We start from the raw sequence: 15,302 nt of genomic DNA on the forward strand, positions 1-15,302 counted from the left end.
CAGACTAATTTTATTGTTCATAATTCTTATGTTATAGGAGGGAGAATTTTTATTTTAACATTGATCTACTTTAAGATTTCTCATGACAACTTATGTTTAGTATACCTTTGCTGATATATACAGATAGGTATCCGTGATAGATATTTAGAATATATATATATATATATATATATATATATATATACATCCTTGCCAAAAATACAAGTGCTTGTTTTTGGGTAGTTTTTTGAGATATTTGGTTTTTACAAATTATTTAATTCCCTTCTCTAAACATCTACATTGTTAATTATTCAGGACCAAATGCGAATATAATGATAGGATTAAACGAACTTACCTGAAGTGAAGTTCAATCCTGATTATATGAAGCATTTGGTCCTGAATAAGGGGTACCCCCACCCTCCTCAAGTAACCATGAATCCATGGTTACTTCCCAATCAGTGTATGTATGCTCTAAACTATATGAAGTGTCATCTTGACAGTTGGTGATTTTTTCTTTTATGGCGGCTCTAAATTCGCGTCGAATGGCAAGCAAGCGAGATGTACTACATTGTTAATTATTCAGGACCAAATGCTTCATATAATCAGGATTGAACTTCACTTCAGGTAAGTTCGTTTAATCCTATCATAAAAGCTGGCTACAGCATACCTAAGCACGATTACAACCACGCTACCATTCGTGTGGCCTTATTCGTCGTATATACCTAGTAAAAATCAAATACATAAGTAAGTAGATTATAAGAGAGTTAAGATAACAGTAACACTACTTTGGAAAAAAAAACTCATATTTTGTTCTGACAATCAAAACAAAAATGTGGTATCTATATAGGTATGTATGGGACGCATACAAAGTTACTTTTCACGCCACTGTTCGGAAATGTAGCAATAGATGGTCTAAAACCAAGCTGGAAAGTAGGCAATAGCTGTAGCACCTGAACCACCACTACTACAATGTTTCATTGTTTTGTTATCATCATCTGTCATTGGTGACAGTTCGCTACAGCAATGAGTATCATTAAAAACTAAAAAACAATAAAAGGTCTTTTTTTGCGCAACTTTTTCCTTCAAAAATAAAATTAGGTTATTTATAGAACCAATTTCTTGTTTAAAAAAAAGAAATGACAAAACCATTCACTTCATTTTTTTTTAACAATTATCCATTCAGTTCATTTTTTTTTTTTTTTAAACAATTATGGCCTGGATGCGAGTCCTTTAAGCCAAGTCTTTATTTTGCTATTTTTAGAACACTTCATTTTAAAGAGTTAAATGGCAAAGAATGCACTAATAATTTTATTACAACACACTTCACTTTATATCTTCAACACTGTTGTTTTTATATACTTGTATAATGGAACGTAACTGTCAACGTTTTTAAGAATATCGGTGAGGCGGCGGGGGACATTATTATCAAACACTTCACTTAATTCACTTGCAAGGATGAGTCTTTCAAACGCAAACACTTGGCATCTAAATATAAGGTGTTCAACATCTGCAACGCTACCATTCTGGCAGTGAGGACATGTACCATCGGCTATAATCGAAAATCTGGCTAAGTGCGCTGGTGCACAGTTGTGACCAAACCTCAATCTATTGATGGTGGTAATAAAGCTACGACTTCCCATCTTTATCTTCTCATACCAAGGCTTTCCAGGTAAGTCGGTTTGAATACTAGCGTACCATCTTCCTTTTGTCTCTCTATCTTTGGTCCATAAATCTATCCACATCTTAGCAACAACAGTCTTAACAGAAGCTTGACAATCAGTTAGTGGAATTCTAGTACTACATCTTACATCTAATTCGTTAATACCTAAATAAGCAGCTTTGTCTGCAACTTCATTCCCTGTTATACCAGTATGGGATGGAATCCACATAAAATTAATATTTACATTATTATTTTTCAATTGTAATAACATATTTTTAATTTTGTACAAAATAAAATTATCTTTATAATGCAATTGATTATTCTGTAATCCATAAATTAAGCTAAGTGAATCAGTAAAAATAAAGAAATGCTTATATTCTGACACTCTTATTATAACTTTCAGGGCTTCAAATACAGCATATGCTTCAGCCGTAAATATGGAACATAAATCATGCAACCTAAAGCTTTGTACAAATTTAGTCTGAGGATCATACACTGCACTTCGAACATGAGACTCTGCTTTACTACCATCTGTGTATAATTTGTAATAATTGGGAATTTGTGACAAGAAATGTAGGAAATCAGTATTATTATTGATCGATTTTGTGCATACTGTAATGTTTAAAAGTTTACTATTAAAGCTGTCTTCATAACATGGCCAAATTTCATTTTTATATACATTACTAAACTTAGCTTCCACCTGTAAGAGTAATGCTGTTAACTTAGGAATTCTGGGATGACTCTTTATTCTTCTTATTATACTTTGATTATTTTTAGCATATATCTTAATTAAATATCTATAAGCTAACAACACCCATCTGACAGGTAAAGGCATTGTTTTAGTCTCTACTTCCATTGCTCTTATTGGGGTTGAACACATTGCCCCCGATATTATTCTCATTGCCTTATTTTGAATTATTTGTAACTTATGTGTATGATCAGTATTCATATGTACAAGAAAACTATAATCAAAGTGACTTCTGACTAGGGTTTTGTACAGTAAGGACAGTACTTTAGGGTCGGCACCCCACGATATACCGGCAAGACATCTCATAACATTTAAACCTTTAACAGAATTAGAAATTATGTGCTTAGCGTGTAGGTCAAAATTTAAATGATTATCTATAACTACGCCTAGAAACTTATGAGAAGGAACTTCTCTAATAATCTCATTATTATATACAATATTTACAGGTGTTGCATCCTTGCTCAATATTAATAACTTGCTTTTGTCAGGATTTATCTTTAAGTGTAAATAATTATTGTAATAAACATGAAGTTCATTTAGCGCATTATTAATGTGAGCTTTAGCTACATCTAAATTAGAATTAATAGAATATATTACAAGATCATCTGCAAATTGCAGTATATTAACATTACAACTATTTACAAATGAGTTTATCTCACTAGTATACAAATTATACAGTAGAGGAGACAGCGTTGCTCCTTGCATTGTGCCTTTAAAAACTTGTCGTGGTCCATGTAATATGTTATTAAATTTAACATATAGCTCTCTATCATCTAAAAAATTAAATATCCATTTGCATAATTTCCCAGGGATATTAATATTAGACAAAACTTTTACAAGTATTGTAGGATCAACATTGTCAAATGCTCCTTGTACATCTAAAAATATACAAACAGCATGTGACTTGTTATAGTTGGCTAATTTTAAATCCGATATAAGAGATATGAAGCTGTCAGAACAGCTTCTACCTCGTCGAAAGCCGTTTTGAAATGGAGGTAATATGTTATTTGCCTCGACATACCAATCAAGTCTAGTCTTTATCATATTCTCAAAAACCTTACCAATACATGATGATAGAGAAATTGGTCTATAGGAATTAGCCTCACTAGGAGGTTTGTCTGGTTTCAAAATAGGTATTACACATTGTGTTTTCCAAGATTGAGGTATTTTGCCATGTATCCAAAGTAAATTCATAATTCTTAGCAAAACTTTTTGACCATTAACATGCAGCTTCTTTATAAGCAGGTATGGTATATCATCTAAGCCTGGGGTAGTATTTTTCCTAGATTGCAGACTTACAATGAATTCCTCCCAAGTAAAAGGTTCAATAAGGTACTTAGACTCATTATTATCATTGTTACTTTCAAATAAACTTTCTATAGAGCTAGGATCGTTACTACAACCTTGGGTTAGTTTAGTTATAAATGGTTTTATAAATTCATCATTTTTAATTATCTGCTTAGATTTTAATCCCTTAAAACGTTTAATATTGTTCCATATTAACCCAATAGGTGTACATCGATTTAAAGAAGCACAAAAACTACGCCAACTACTAGTTCTTTCCTCTGCTATAGTGCGTTTTTTAAGAGCAACAAGTCTCTTGTACGTAATATAGTTTTCTATAGATGGATTCGCCCTGTAATATTTTAATGCCTCGTAGGCTTTAATGACACTATCCTCACATTTTTTATTCCACCAAGGAACCGGTGGTCTGCTTATAAAGTTTGTATTTTTAGTGAGTTTTGGGATACATTGTATTTTTAATAGGTGGAGTTCAGAACTAAATTTGTCATATAATTGTATAGGATCATTCTCATTAAAAGGAAAATTCGAGAATACCTCTTCTGAAAGCTCTTTATATTTATTCCAGTCGGCTTTAGTATATATAAATTTATCTATTGGATCACTTATTTGATATTTTTCAATAGAGGTCAATATACTGAATATAGTAGGGTAGTGATAGCTGCCCATAGGGTCATCGTGGACTTGCCACTCGCACAGAGGTGCTATACTGGCACTGCACAAGCTAACGTCGATCGCTGAAGGATTTCTATTGGGGTAAGTAACTGTAGTTGGGTTTCCGTCATTTAAGATACATAAGTCTAAGTCACTTATAATATCGAACAGGGTGTTACCTCGAGATTGGTTAGTAGCGCAACCAAACGCTGTATGATGTGCATTGAAGTCTCCTGATATTATTATAGGTGTTGGTAATTTCTCAATTATATTTTTAAGTCTATTTAGTCTTATGTGTGGACGGTTTGGAGGACAGTACACACATAAAACTGATAGAGGCCCTCTGTCAGTCACAATTGAGATTGCTACATTTTGAATACTTTCATAAAAGTTAGTCTGTATAAAAGTATGTTTATATATATTTTTAACAAGTATAGCAACTCCGCCATGTCCATTTTTACCATATTTGCAGTAAATATTATAATTAGGTATTCTAAAAGCAGTAGTTGGTTTTAACCAGGTTTCATTAAGAAGACAAACATCAATATTATTTAGTTTTAAAAAGTTAATTAGCAACGGTTTTTTATTTGATATAGATTGAATATTGAATTGAGCAATACGAATGTATGTAGGGTCCATTATTTAATGTTTTTAATAAGCATATCTTTAATAGAATTATTAGTGATGGGGTTGGAATCAGTCTTGTTGGCTAATTCTATGAGAGTGCTAACCAGTGCATTCATTAAATCTGTATTGTGTAGTAATTCTTTTTTAATGTCAAATTTCGGTGTTTCTGCTGGTGTAGAAAGAGCAATTTTTTGGGATTGTGTTTTAGTTGTTTTTTCTGGTCTTACAATTTTGTTTTTGTCAGGTAACGCCGGATACTCGACTTTTCTCGTGTCAGCCTTAGAAGCATATGTGATGTTTGTCTTCTTTTCCATTATTTTTTTAAGTTTTACAGGACAAGCTTTTGAAATTGCCAAGTGGGGGCCGCTACAATTGGCACAACACAACTCATTCGGTCTGTCACACTCCTTATAAAAGTGGTCGCCCGAGCAAATGGAGCAACGCTGTTTTCCGTTACATACTTTAGCTGCATGATTAAATTTAAAGCATTTGAAACACTGCAGTAGTGGAGGCACATATTCAAATACTCTGTACGAGAATAAATCGTACTGTACATTGTCCGGTAGTACATGCGACAAGAACGTAATGCTCACTGTCTGTAAGGGAACGCGATCCTGCCCGACTTTTTTCGTGAAGCGGCGGACCGCAATGATCTCATAAATAGAGCTCAACTTCGAGTATAAATCTTTGTTTGAGATATTGACTGGCACAAATCTGATTATCCCAGTTTTTTCGATTTGGGTCGCCGGTATGTACGCCTTCATGTTATTTTGCGTCAAAAATGCAGTGTTGTTGAGAAAATTGTTTGCCGTATTATACTGCTTGAAAATGACTGCAATTTTGTTAGCGTTTACGCGTTGTATAGCCGTTACACCTTTTATGCCATTTGTGAATATGTGGTTGAGAAATATTGGACTTTTATTTCCCAATCTGTCCTTTGCGTCCACATGCTCGACAAAAACTTTAAATTCTAGTTTTCCCGAGTTTTCCGGGTATAGTCTTTTGTAGTCCGGTTTAAAGTACGGTAAATAAGCACTAGTAGATTGCTCACCCCCGCCGCCATCGTCCGTGCCGCCTTGGCCGTCGGTTTTGGAGCGCTTGAGGGTGGGCGGGTTTTCCCCGCCCCCCTCGTTAACTGTCATTGTTAGAACACTAACTATAATTATTTACAACTTTTAACATTAAATATATACAAGTTAAGTTAGTTTAAACTAATAAATAACAATTTTAAAAGTTGGAGCGAAAATTTTCCGACTACTTTTTTAAATTCCCGCCAAAGAATCCCATTCAGTTCACACTTAAGGCGTTTTTGACTTTTGTAGCTGTTTGTGGTTTTTTTAGCAAAAACGCTTCTAATTTTATAGTCGGTTTGAAGCAAATAACAGAAAAACGCCTCTTAAAAGTGGTAAAAAAAGTAAAAAAGGCGGGATCTGAAAATACTTACTGAATTGGATAGTGTATATTGTGTTTGACTAAAAAATATAAGAAACGCGTATCTACGCTCGCTATAAAAATGAGTTCTTCTAGTGAAGAAAATGATATTCTTACGCTGACGCCTACCGAAATTCAAGAGACAGTACAGGCAGTGGCTAGTAATTTGCTACCAGAGCAATCGCGGGCTAGTACTTATAGTTATGTAAATGTTTTCTTATTTCCTCGCAGTAGTCGTGAAAAGCACTATTCATTTTTTTTAACAAATCTCGTTCCACAAAGTTGAAAGACTAGTACATTGTAGGATCGGCCGGAAACGCTAAAGATGAACTCGTATTATTCGAGGGCCCTACTAACGTGTCGGCCCTCGAACTCACTCGTCCATCTTTTAGCGGTTTTCCGTCCTCTCCTACAATGTACTAGTCTTTCAACTTTGTGGAACGAGATTTGTTAAAAAAAATGAATTGTGTGTATTCGCAGCTTAGACCGAAAAACTTTTATAATCGCAATAGTGAAATACATAGTGGTCCTAAACCTGCCCAGTAGCTCCGCACATACCTAATGTAAATTACGATCTACACGTCAGATAAATAAAATTTAAGGTACCCTGTAAGCTTTGCAATAATTTTTTACTAGCGTCCTTCTGGTGTAATAAATAAGATGTTGTATACTAAGGTAAAAGACATTGTACTTACTGTTAGAGCTAATTTTTATATTGTTTTGGCGATCTCTTAGGGGTCTTAGGTACAAGAGGGTATTAAATTTTTATTATTTAAATCGCATGTGTAACGCCGGAAAAGCTAGGAACTTTCAAATCAGCCCTTGTCCACATTTTCTACTTTATACTACTTACTTTTTTCCCTTCTAACCCTGGGGAAAACTTTCAATTAACGTCGATGCCACTAACCCTCTCCAGGTTGTAGACCCAAACGCAAATGTGCGTGGACTTGATTAGGTGCCTAGAGCCTAAGAAGTACCTACAATGCCTCATATTAATTGCCGGTAACTTTGAATAAATTTATACCGTCTCGACTCTTTTGTTTGTTTATGATAAGGAAAAGTAGGGCTTATATAGAGATCACAATAGCTGATATATTAATATTCAGCACGATAGGTATATTATTTCAAACGAAAAATATTATTTTAATATTGTGCGAGGTGCGACGCACTCCTGATAGTCACAGTCACAGCACTCGGATCCCCTGAAGATGCATGCCTCATGCTCATAAGCCCCCTCCAGACTATACGCGTGAATCGCGGGCGAAGCCGCGAACGCGAGTGTGGAGTCGATTTCGCTGTCTGCGAAAATCGACTCCACATTCGCGTTCGCGGCTTCGCCCGCGATTCACGCGCATAGTCTGGAGGGGGCTTTAAATGCATCTGAAATATGTCACTTCTGGGTTCGATACAATAGTTATAAACATACTTATCATTTTTTGCAATTTATAGGTAGTTAAGTATTTAAATAATTTTAACCGAAGATGCCGAAATTGCAATTCGGAACACAATAATGTCAGTCATTCAGTCAGTAAATTAAGTAGCAATTTTTTAGTTTATACACTTTAGGGACACTGCCCTAGTAAAGGCTCTTTTATTACCAATCTGGGGATTTTCATCTTTTCTCAGCCGTTATACACCTAGACCCCTAGATTCGACAAGCGACGTTTGACGTATCGTGTTGATCTCCCGTTGATGTGGGAAAAATCATAAGTTCTCGAATACGTACAATGTCAAAATTTGACATTAAAAATCCACAGTTAGGGTGACAAGCAAACCAAACCGAACCACCCTTAGTTTAGAGTGGAGTTTTGGTTGTACCAAATGATATTATCCACCGTTGATGGAATCAACACCGAGTATGCGATAAAATCAACAGTTGATTTGACGTGGATGCGAAATCTGACAGTTGTACATGTCGAATTTGGCCCCTAGCTACTCTTTGCAGAATATCGTTGTTATTGGCAGTGTCGGGTGCTTATTTCTGGCGCTTTTGGTCCTATCAGTTCAGACGTTCAGTGGCAAGAGTAATTAGGCGCTGCGTGATACAGGAGTTCTTTGAGAATGGAGACATTGGTCCGAAAGTCGATCTTCGTTCTATCCATATCTCCAGCTCTAGGTACTTACATCTAAGGTGTAAGTATATTCATCAGACATAAAAGGAGTTTCGCCCCATACTTAGTTCTAAAGCTTAATGCCCAGTTGAACGTTCAATTAGTTGACAGAGGCCAAGGTTCTTGCAACTCGCGGCAGTACTGGCTATTAACATTCCGATGTCCATACCCACCACAACACCTAGCTGCTTTTCTAGATAAGAACAATTTATGCTAAAGCAGCCTACAATCGCGCTCGTTATGCAAAGTCAGGCTAAATTGTATTAGTATGTTACATTAATTAACTGCGAAAGTAAATTACTCTTTCTTAAGCACACATTCGTAGGGCAATGCTTAATAGTTTTAATCGTATGGAGATTAAACGGTAGCCTCGCGCTGTGCAGGCTTTTTAGTTCATGTTTGCTTACAAAATAACAATGTTGCATTTCCGGACGCGTGCCATGGTCACATCAGAGTCGCGTTAAAATAACAAAAGTTTAATCCTAAATGGGTATTGTGCTATTTAAAAACGGATTTAGAATAGCAACAGTATGGCCGCGAAAAGAGAACAGCGGGCGGCTTCGGTGTGTTGTTCCCTACCAACTTTGAGCGGGCCATTCAGAGGAACCAGGCCGCGTAGCCAAGACGACGATCGCTTACGCTCCGTAGCGATCGAAACGCAACTGTCACTATCGCACTAATATGGAAGAGTGATAGAGAGACATAATGCTTTTCGTTGTCGAAGCGATAGCGATTGTAACCTTGGCTAGGCCGGCAGGCCGCGTAGCCAAGATGCCGATCGCTTACGCTCCGTAGCGATCGAAACGCAACTGTCACTGTCGCACTAATATGGAAGTGTGATAGAGAGACATAATGGTTTTCGTTGTCGAAGCGATAGCGATTGTAACCTTGGCTAGGCCGGCAGTTCAAGAAACTAAACTAAAAAAGTAAACAGGTACATTTATGCTGGTCTTCCGAGTCGAATGCTCCCGAACAATTCGAGTATAGGGCGGTCGTACGGGCGGGGGCGGCATTTATCAACTCGAGGTAACTGTTGCGTGTACTCACACCCGTTTTGTACATAGTTTGAGAACAAAGAGCTTTCATTTGACCAGCCTTTAATTACAACTTGGTTTGTAAGATCATAAATAATCTGCTGATCTATTAATCAAAACGCAAGATTTTTTTGTACTTAATAGGCGCCTTTTCGTTTTATTTTTACACTACAATGATGTCAAAGGCATATTATTAAGTGTGGATAGAGTTAGACCAAGCTTAGATGGCAGCGATTTTGATAGCCGACTGTGCAAAGTGTTATTTAAACACCTTACTTTCATAGAAGTTTGACGTTTAAATAACACTTGCCTGACAGCGTAAGTACCAAGAGCCCCAGGTAAAGAATGGAAAGTGCAAAATTTGAGGGTGCAAAATTTTTATCCGGCTACCTACCTACATAGTATTCATTTTGCAGAGGTTCAGTTAAAAGCAAACTCAAATAGACGCTTTGTATCTTTAGGGGTAAAGAGGTATCACAATGCGCTCTACTTGAAATGTGTAGAAGTAGTTCCCTATAATTGGAGGTAGAAATATTTTTAGGCAGTTGGGGTGTTAAACTTTCTTAGAAGCGGGGACAATAGGCATTCGACGTCACTATTTATGAATAAGTTCATCACGTAAGCCTTCACATTGAAATACCACTCGTGGAAGCAAAGGTCTCGCTAAATATGCGCGTCAAAGTAAAGGAATGTATTACGTTGGTTTAATTGGAAAAACGCGATGGGGGTGCGAGGTCAGTTGAGTGGGCTCCCTCCTCCCATAATAGGCAGTTAGGTACGATACGATCTCAGGGCGCGCAGTCGAGCTGGGTGCTCGGTGCTCGGCAGTGCCGCGCCACCCGCCCCAGCGGTCGCGAACCACAGGTTCGCCGATTGTCACCAAACTTTGGCAGTCTTCGAGTGTAAAATACAGAAACAACTTTACGTATGGATGCCGGCTAGCTCTGGACCCATGAAACATGGGCTGCACGAGCAGCGCTCCAAGTATGGCTCCACCGAATGCCACAGGTTTGCGTTTGGACGTTCTATTTTTGTTTGTTTTTTTTTGGTTGACCTTTGAGAAGAAAGTCTCAATCCATTTGTATTGAATATCAAAGCTAAAATAGGGTTTACAGTAGCAGAAAAGAAATGTAAGCTACTTAATTAATAATTTATAAATACTTTTTAAGAAATTAGTATACTTAATTTGTTAATTAAGGACTTTTCTCGGTTATTATAAATTATAATCAGTGTTTAAATATTTCTTGTAGACTAGGTTCTTAAATTTAATTAAACTAGTAAATTACAAATTGTAACACCTACCTACGAGTATATCCAATAAATAAGCAAACTATAAAAACTTACAATCTAGAACTAAAAATAAATAATACTAATCTTAAAATAAAACACTAAAAGTAGAATATTAAAACTTAAATAAAATTTACCTACTTTTAAATAAAATAATACATTAAATACTAGTACGTGAACGTAGTAAGTAGTAGGTAAGTGCCTAATTTAATAAAATAAGCCCTTGAATGGTGTTCTTTGTTTGTTTTCGTAATCAATGTGTTTTGTCGCTCTTGAGTTGCTAATTATAGCAATATTAAATGAAATTGGCCCTTTCCACTACTTTTTTATTACGTCCTGTAGTTCTGTATTTACATATCTAATATCTGATTAGGTACTTGATTAGCTACCTTAGTTATTTCTTTATGAGTTTGCCCTTGATTGCGCGTAAGGAAATTATAACATTTGAGTTTTATATAATTAGGTACCCATTTATACTACTACTAATAAATCTAATAATACCTACTACATAATAGGAACCTAAGCTAATCTCGTAGCGCTACGCCGTAGCAAGTAGCTATTACCCGTTTTGTAGCAAAGGCGTACCACGTAGTGAGAACGTAAGATATAAAAGTTAAAATAAGTATGTAATGAAGATATGTTTTCATTATATATACTTACTTATCATTTCGTTTTTCAGTAAGAAATATATCATTTGCAGACGAAGAAGAAAAGCCAACGGAGGATTTAAAGAAAATGGAATCCCGAACACGAGCCATTATTGAAAATAAGGTGCTTCCTAATATGTGTGATAATTTAGATGAATCAATACTATTGTCTCGAACCGGCAAATCTATATTAGATACTGCAAGTCAGCGAATAGATAAAGGTGAGTTGTAATTAGGTAATTAGGTGCTATCTTAAGTTGCCACAGGCTAGATGTCTAGCAAAATTTAGGTAGGTATTGGGTTATACCTTGCCTCTATTGCAAAAAATTGTAATAATTTTGACTTTAAAGAGGCTTTAGACAAACTTTGAGAAGTTCGATAAATTATAAACACAAGTTAGAAAAAGGTTCCAAATTCATAAACAGAACAATCGGGATACGATTCTAATCTAATTCCAATACCGAATAACGCCCCAGATCGGTGTTCGAGATGAGAACTAATTTGATGGCATTAATTGGTGGCAACAACATTCTACCTGAATACCTACCTATAAGTTCCTTACTATAAGCCACGAGCACGAAATCCGTTCAAGGTATAGGAACTACCGCTTACTTGTTAAAATATTACAGGCATTTAATATTGCAAGGGGCACGAATTCTACGAACAGCGATCTTTCGCGATAGCTCGCTTTCTTCTCCATTAAGCATTAGGTCAAATTATTTTTAAGTGTATTATTAAATGTATTTAGGCACATTGGCACGCTACACGCGGTAGGTATAGCTTGTAGATTTGACATACTACAACATCTTGGTAAGTATATTATGCTTAACTGCTATCTATGCCTGACATAGTATACCTACCAGATAGTAGGTATATGTAGGTACCTATGTAGATATATAGTCATACATCAAGAGCTCCTTAAACTACCTTACCTTACCTTCATGTCGCGTCAATTTCTTGTGTTTATCACATAACGCTTGAATATTTTCACGACCTCGTTAACCTGACTACGTCTAGCCTTCGCACTTGTTTTATTTCATTAATTTTATTTCGGTATGACGTGACGGTATATTTTTAAACTTCGCCACCATAAACACAGCAGAGAAAGAGCTGAACAATTATATGCAAATTTGCCTAACGCTTGCGAACCGGGACTAGGTTGACTTACGGTAGGTATCTGTTTTTACACTTTTTACCCTAAGTACTTACATTTTTTCTTCGCCGTAATTTATTTTCGTTTGAATTAAATTTGCCACATTTTCCCTGGTGTTTGGTTGAGCTGTAGCATTGCATTGGGCTCTGCAATCGTTCTCTTTGTTGTGTAAGAAATTATTAGTAGATGGCTGTACAATACAACAAGAACTGCCGGCCTAGCCAAGGTTACAATCGCTATCGCTTCGACAACGAAAAGCGTTATGTCTCTCTATCACTCTTCCATATTAGTGCGACAGTGACAGTTGCGTTTCGATCGCTACGGAGCGTAAGCGATTGACATCTTGGCTACGCGGCCTGCTCTGATACTATGGTAAAAGCCCAAGGAAAGATGGATTCTTATCTTATATGGATTTAGATCTCTGTAATAAGTAATAAAGTAACGCAACGCAACCCTATCGAGTATGGGACTTACAATCGTCTTGCAGTGGCCGACGCCGACAATAACAATGTATTTATTAAAATTTAAAAGTCGTTATGTTATTGACTAATATATGTTTTTCTTTTTTAGATGTACAAACGGATAGTTTTAGGATAGATAACCAAAACGGCTGGGATGAAAGTTTTAGATTAATGCATGAAGAAAAAGAGCACACTCCAAAATTAGAAGAAGTGGTCGAGCAAGTGGTGGAGATGTTGCACTCAGATAACAACACAGAGAGTGCGAGGAATACTCCCGAGGAGCCCGAAGCTGCCCCCGAGGTCGCGGAGGTCAGCGAAGAAGTTGACGCTGCGGACACTACAGAAGAACTAGACAAAAAGTAAGAATATATTGTTCTTACGAATTTATTACAATTATACCTACGTTGTAACTTTTTTTCTCCTATTATGAGCCTTCAGAGCATAAAAATACCTCGAAAATATAATAAAATAATAATTTTATTAAGCTAACCGTTTAGGACTATGAAATCTCATAGTTCTAACTAAACGATCAGATTAAAAAAATTCAACTATACCTACGGTATACAGTTGGTTCTGTTCTAATAGTCGACAAGGAACGTCGGATATATTATTGTCCTATACAAATTTAACACAGATATAAATTTATTTCCAGTTGCGAGCATTTAGAAGAAATGGTCAGCCCGAGTCAATCGGAGAGCAGTCGGGCCACGCGCTGGGAAGCGCTAGCGGACATCGCGGCAGAGCTGCCGCCGTCACTCGCCGTCGACCCTCTTACCGGACAGATCTACACCTTAAAGTGAACAATGCTCAGGCGCTGGTTGACTTCAGGGTGGTTAACTCCGTCAACCTTAAACTCTAATTCAATCTACCAATAATATATTCAAGTGATAATTAAGTTAGTACTGCGTTTTACGATGTCACTCTAGCCAGTCTAAAGGAGTATCCAGACGGGACTGACGAAATCAGTCGATTTGTTCAGGAATAGTTATTTGTTTTACAAGGGGGCAAAGTTGTTGTTTAACCGCTCGTGCTAATATTGATACCCGAGCAAGCGAAAGATTCCAAAATTGAACCACGAGCGTAGCGAGCGGTTCGAAAAATGGAATCTTGAGCGTTGCGAGGGTTTCAAAGCACGAGGGTTAAACAAAATTTGCCCCCGAGTGAAACACAAAATTTTTCACCACACCAACCCGAAGCAAATATTAAATGTAAAATATCAAACAAAATCAAACCAAATCAAAACCAAATGAATGTTATTAAATATTTATCATCCTAAATCATCATTTAAAAGTCAATTCTACCAGCAAACATAAGAAAACAACTCAAAATTTGCATTTGATTACTTTGCCTCACATGTGGATAAAATGCAACTTTGCTATTCGTTTTTGAAGTGCAAAGTAATTCTTTCCGAGCTGGTGTGGTGAAAAATAATTGGTCAATCTCATCTAGCGTCCACACGTACACAAATTAAATCACCAATTTGCATTCTACTATGAAAATTATTTTTGTGTCCGCACCTGCTGATGTGATCGTGGAATCAAATTGGTATTTGGGTCCGCACGGCCCTGTTCGATCGGAGAATTTCATCAGATTGGCGAAAAATTGTCTCGTCTGGATACAACTTAAGGAATAGTTTTGGAACCCCAATTTAATACCATGCACAACAACAAACTAAAAGTTGGTACCAGTTACGGGCTCTAAACTATATCTTCGATCGTTTCTCGTAAGGCAAATGGCTGGAAAGTCACAGTCTACCGGGCCCTCTAACAGGACATTTATACCTAAAAAAGATCTTTGGCTGAATTCTGCCTAGCTGACATCACGACTCCTTATCAAAATTTAATTAAATCTATATTGTTGCATATGCATAGTTGGCTATAGAAATTTCTATGTCCTAATTATGTATTACTTATAGTGTTCCAAAAATATAAAGGTTTTGAACTTGAAAGATGTTAAGATAAGGTTAATATACGTTCTCGTTCCGATACTGGCTGTTTTACTCTACCTATCTAATAATTATTTTTATATAGAAGGACCTTGTTACGTATTAAGAACTTTATAAATATATACTAGGTATAAATGGGATAGATTGAGGGTGTATATATAAATAACGTATCTGTCTGTACAGACTGATTTTGAAAACGCCACATTTCCTTTAAGGAACTAAATAATACTAGAGTTAATTTCCAACAGAACATGTTTTTACCA

General features: G+C 36.3%; 1 protein-coding gene across 3 annotated transcripts; it reads left to right on the plus strand.

The window, feature by feature from the left end:
* Positions 1–200: 200 nt before the first annotated feature.
* Positions 201–15,079, plus strand: LOC134668534 (uncharacterized). 3 transcript variants are annotated; one of them, XM_063525981.1, is made up of 4 exons: positions 201–603; positions 11,534–11,701; positions 13,204–13,453; positions 13,747–15,079. In XM_063525981.1, exons 2-4 carry the CDS (start codon positions 11,569–11,571, stop codon positions 13,892–13,894), a joined length of 531 nt encoding a protein of 176 aa, XP_063382051.1. In that variant the 5' UTR covers positions 201–603; positions 11,534–11,568; the 3' UTR covers positions 13,895–15,079. The 3 variants fall into 3 exon arrangements, with proteins under 3 accessions (XP_063382051.1, XP_063382050.1, XP_063382049.1); XM_063525980.1 differs by lacking the exon at positions 201–603 and adding an exon at positions 10,211–10,554; XM_063525979.1 differs by lacking the exon at positions 201–603 and adding an exon at positions 10,214–10,554 and having other exon boundaries at positions 11,513–11,701.
* Positions 15,080–15,302: the final 223 nt, after the last annotated feature.

Source organism: Cydia fagiglandana, chromosome 11 (genome assembly GCF_963556715.1).
Source record: "Cydia fagiglandana chromosome 11, ilCydFagi1.1, whole genome shotgun sequence".
Classification (NCBI taxonomy): Eukaryota; Metazoa; Arthropoda; class Insecta; order Lepidoptera; family Tortricidae; genus Cydia; species Cydia fagiglandana.

Bases quoted from the DNA above. Each gene is read 5' to 3' on its own strand.
- LOC134668534 (XM_063525979.1), top strand. From the start codon at position 10,506: ATGGGCTGCACGAGCAGCGCTCCAAGTATGGCTCCACCGAATGCCACA. The intron at 11,702-13,203 runs GTGAGTTGTAAT...TTTCTTTTTTAG, and splicing joins AAGTCAGCGAATAGATAAAG to ATGTACAAACGGATAGTTTT. The intron at 13,454-13,746 runs GTAAGAATATAT...ATTTATTTCCAG, and splicing joins ACAGAAGAACTAGACAAAAA to TTGCGAGCATTTAGAAGAAA.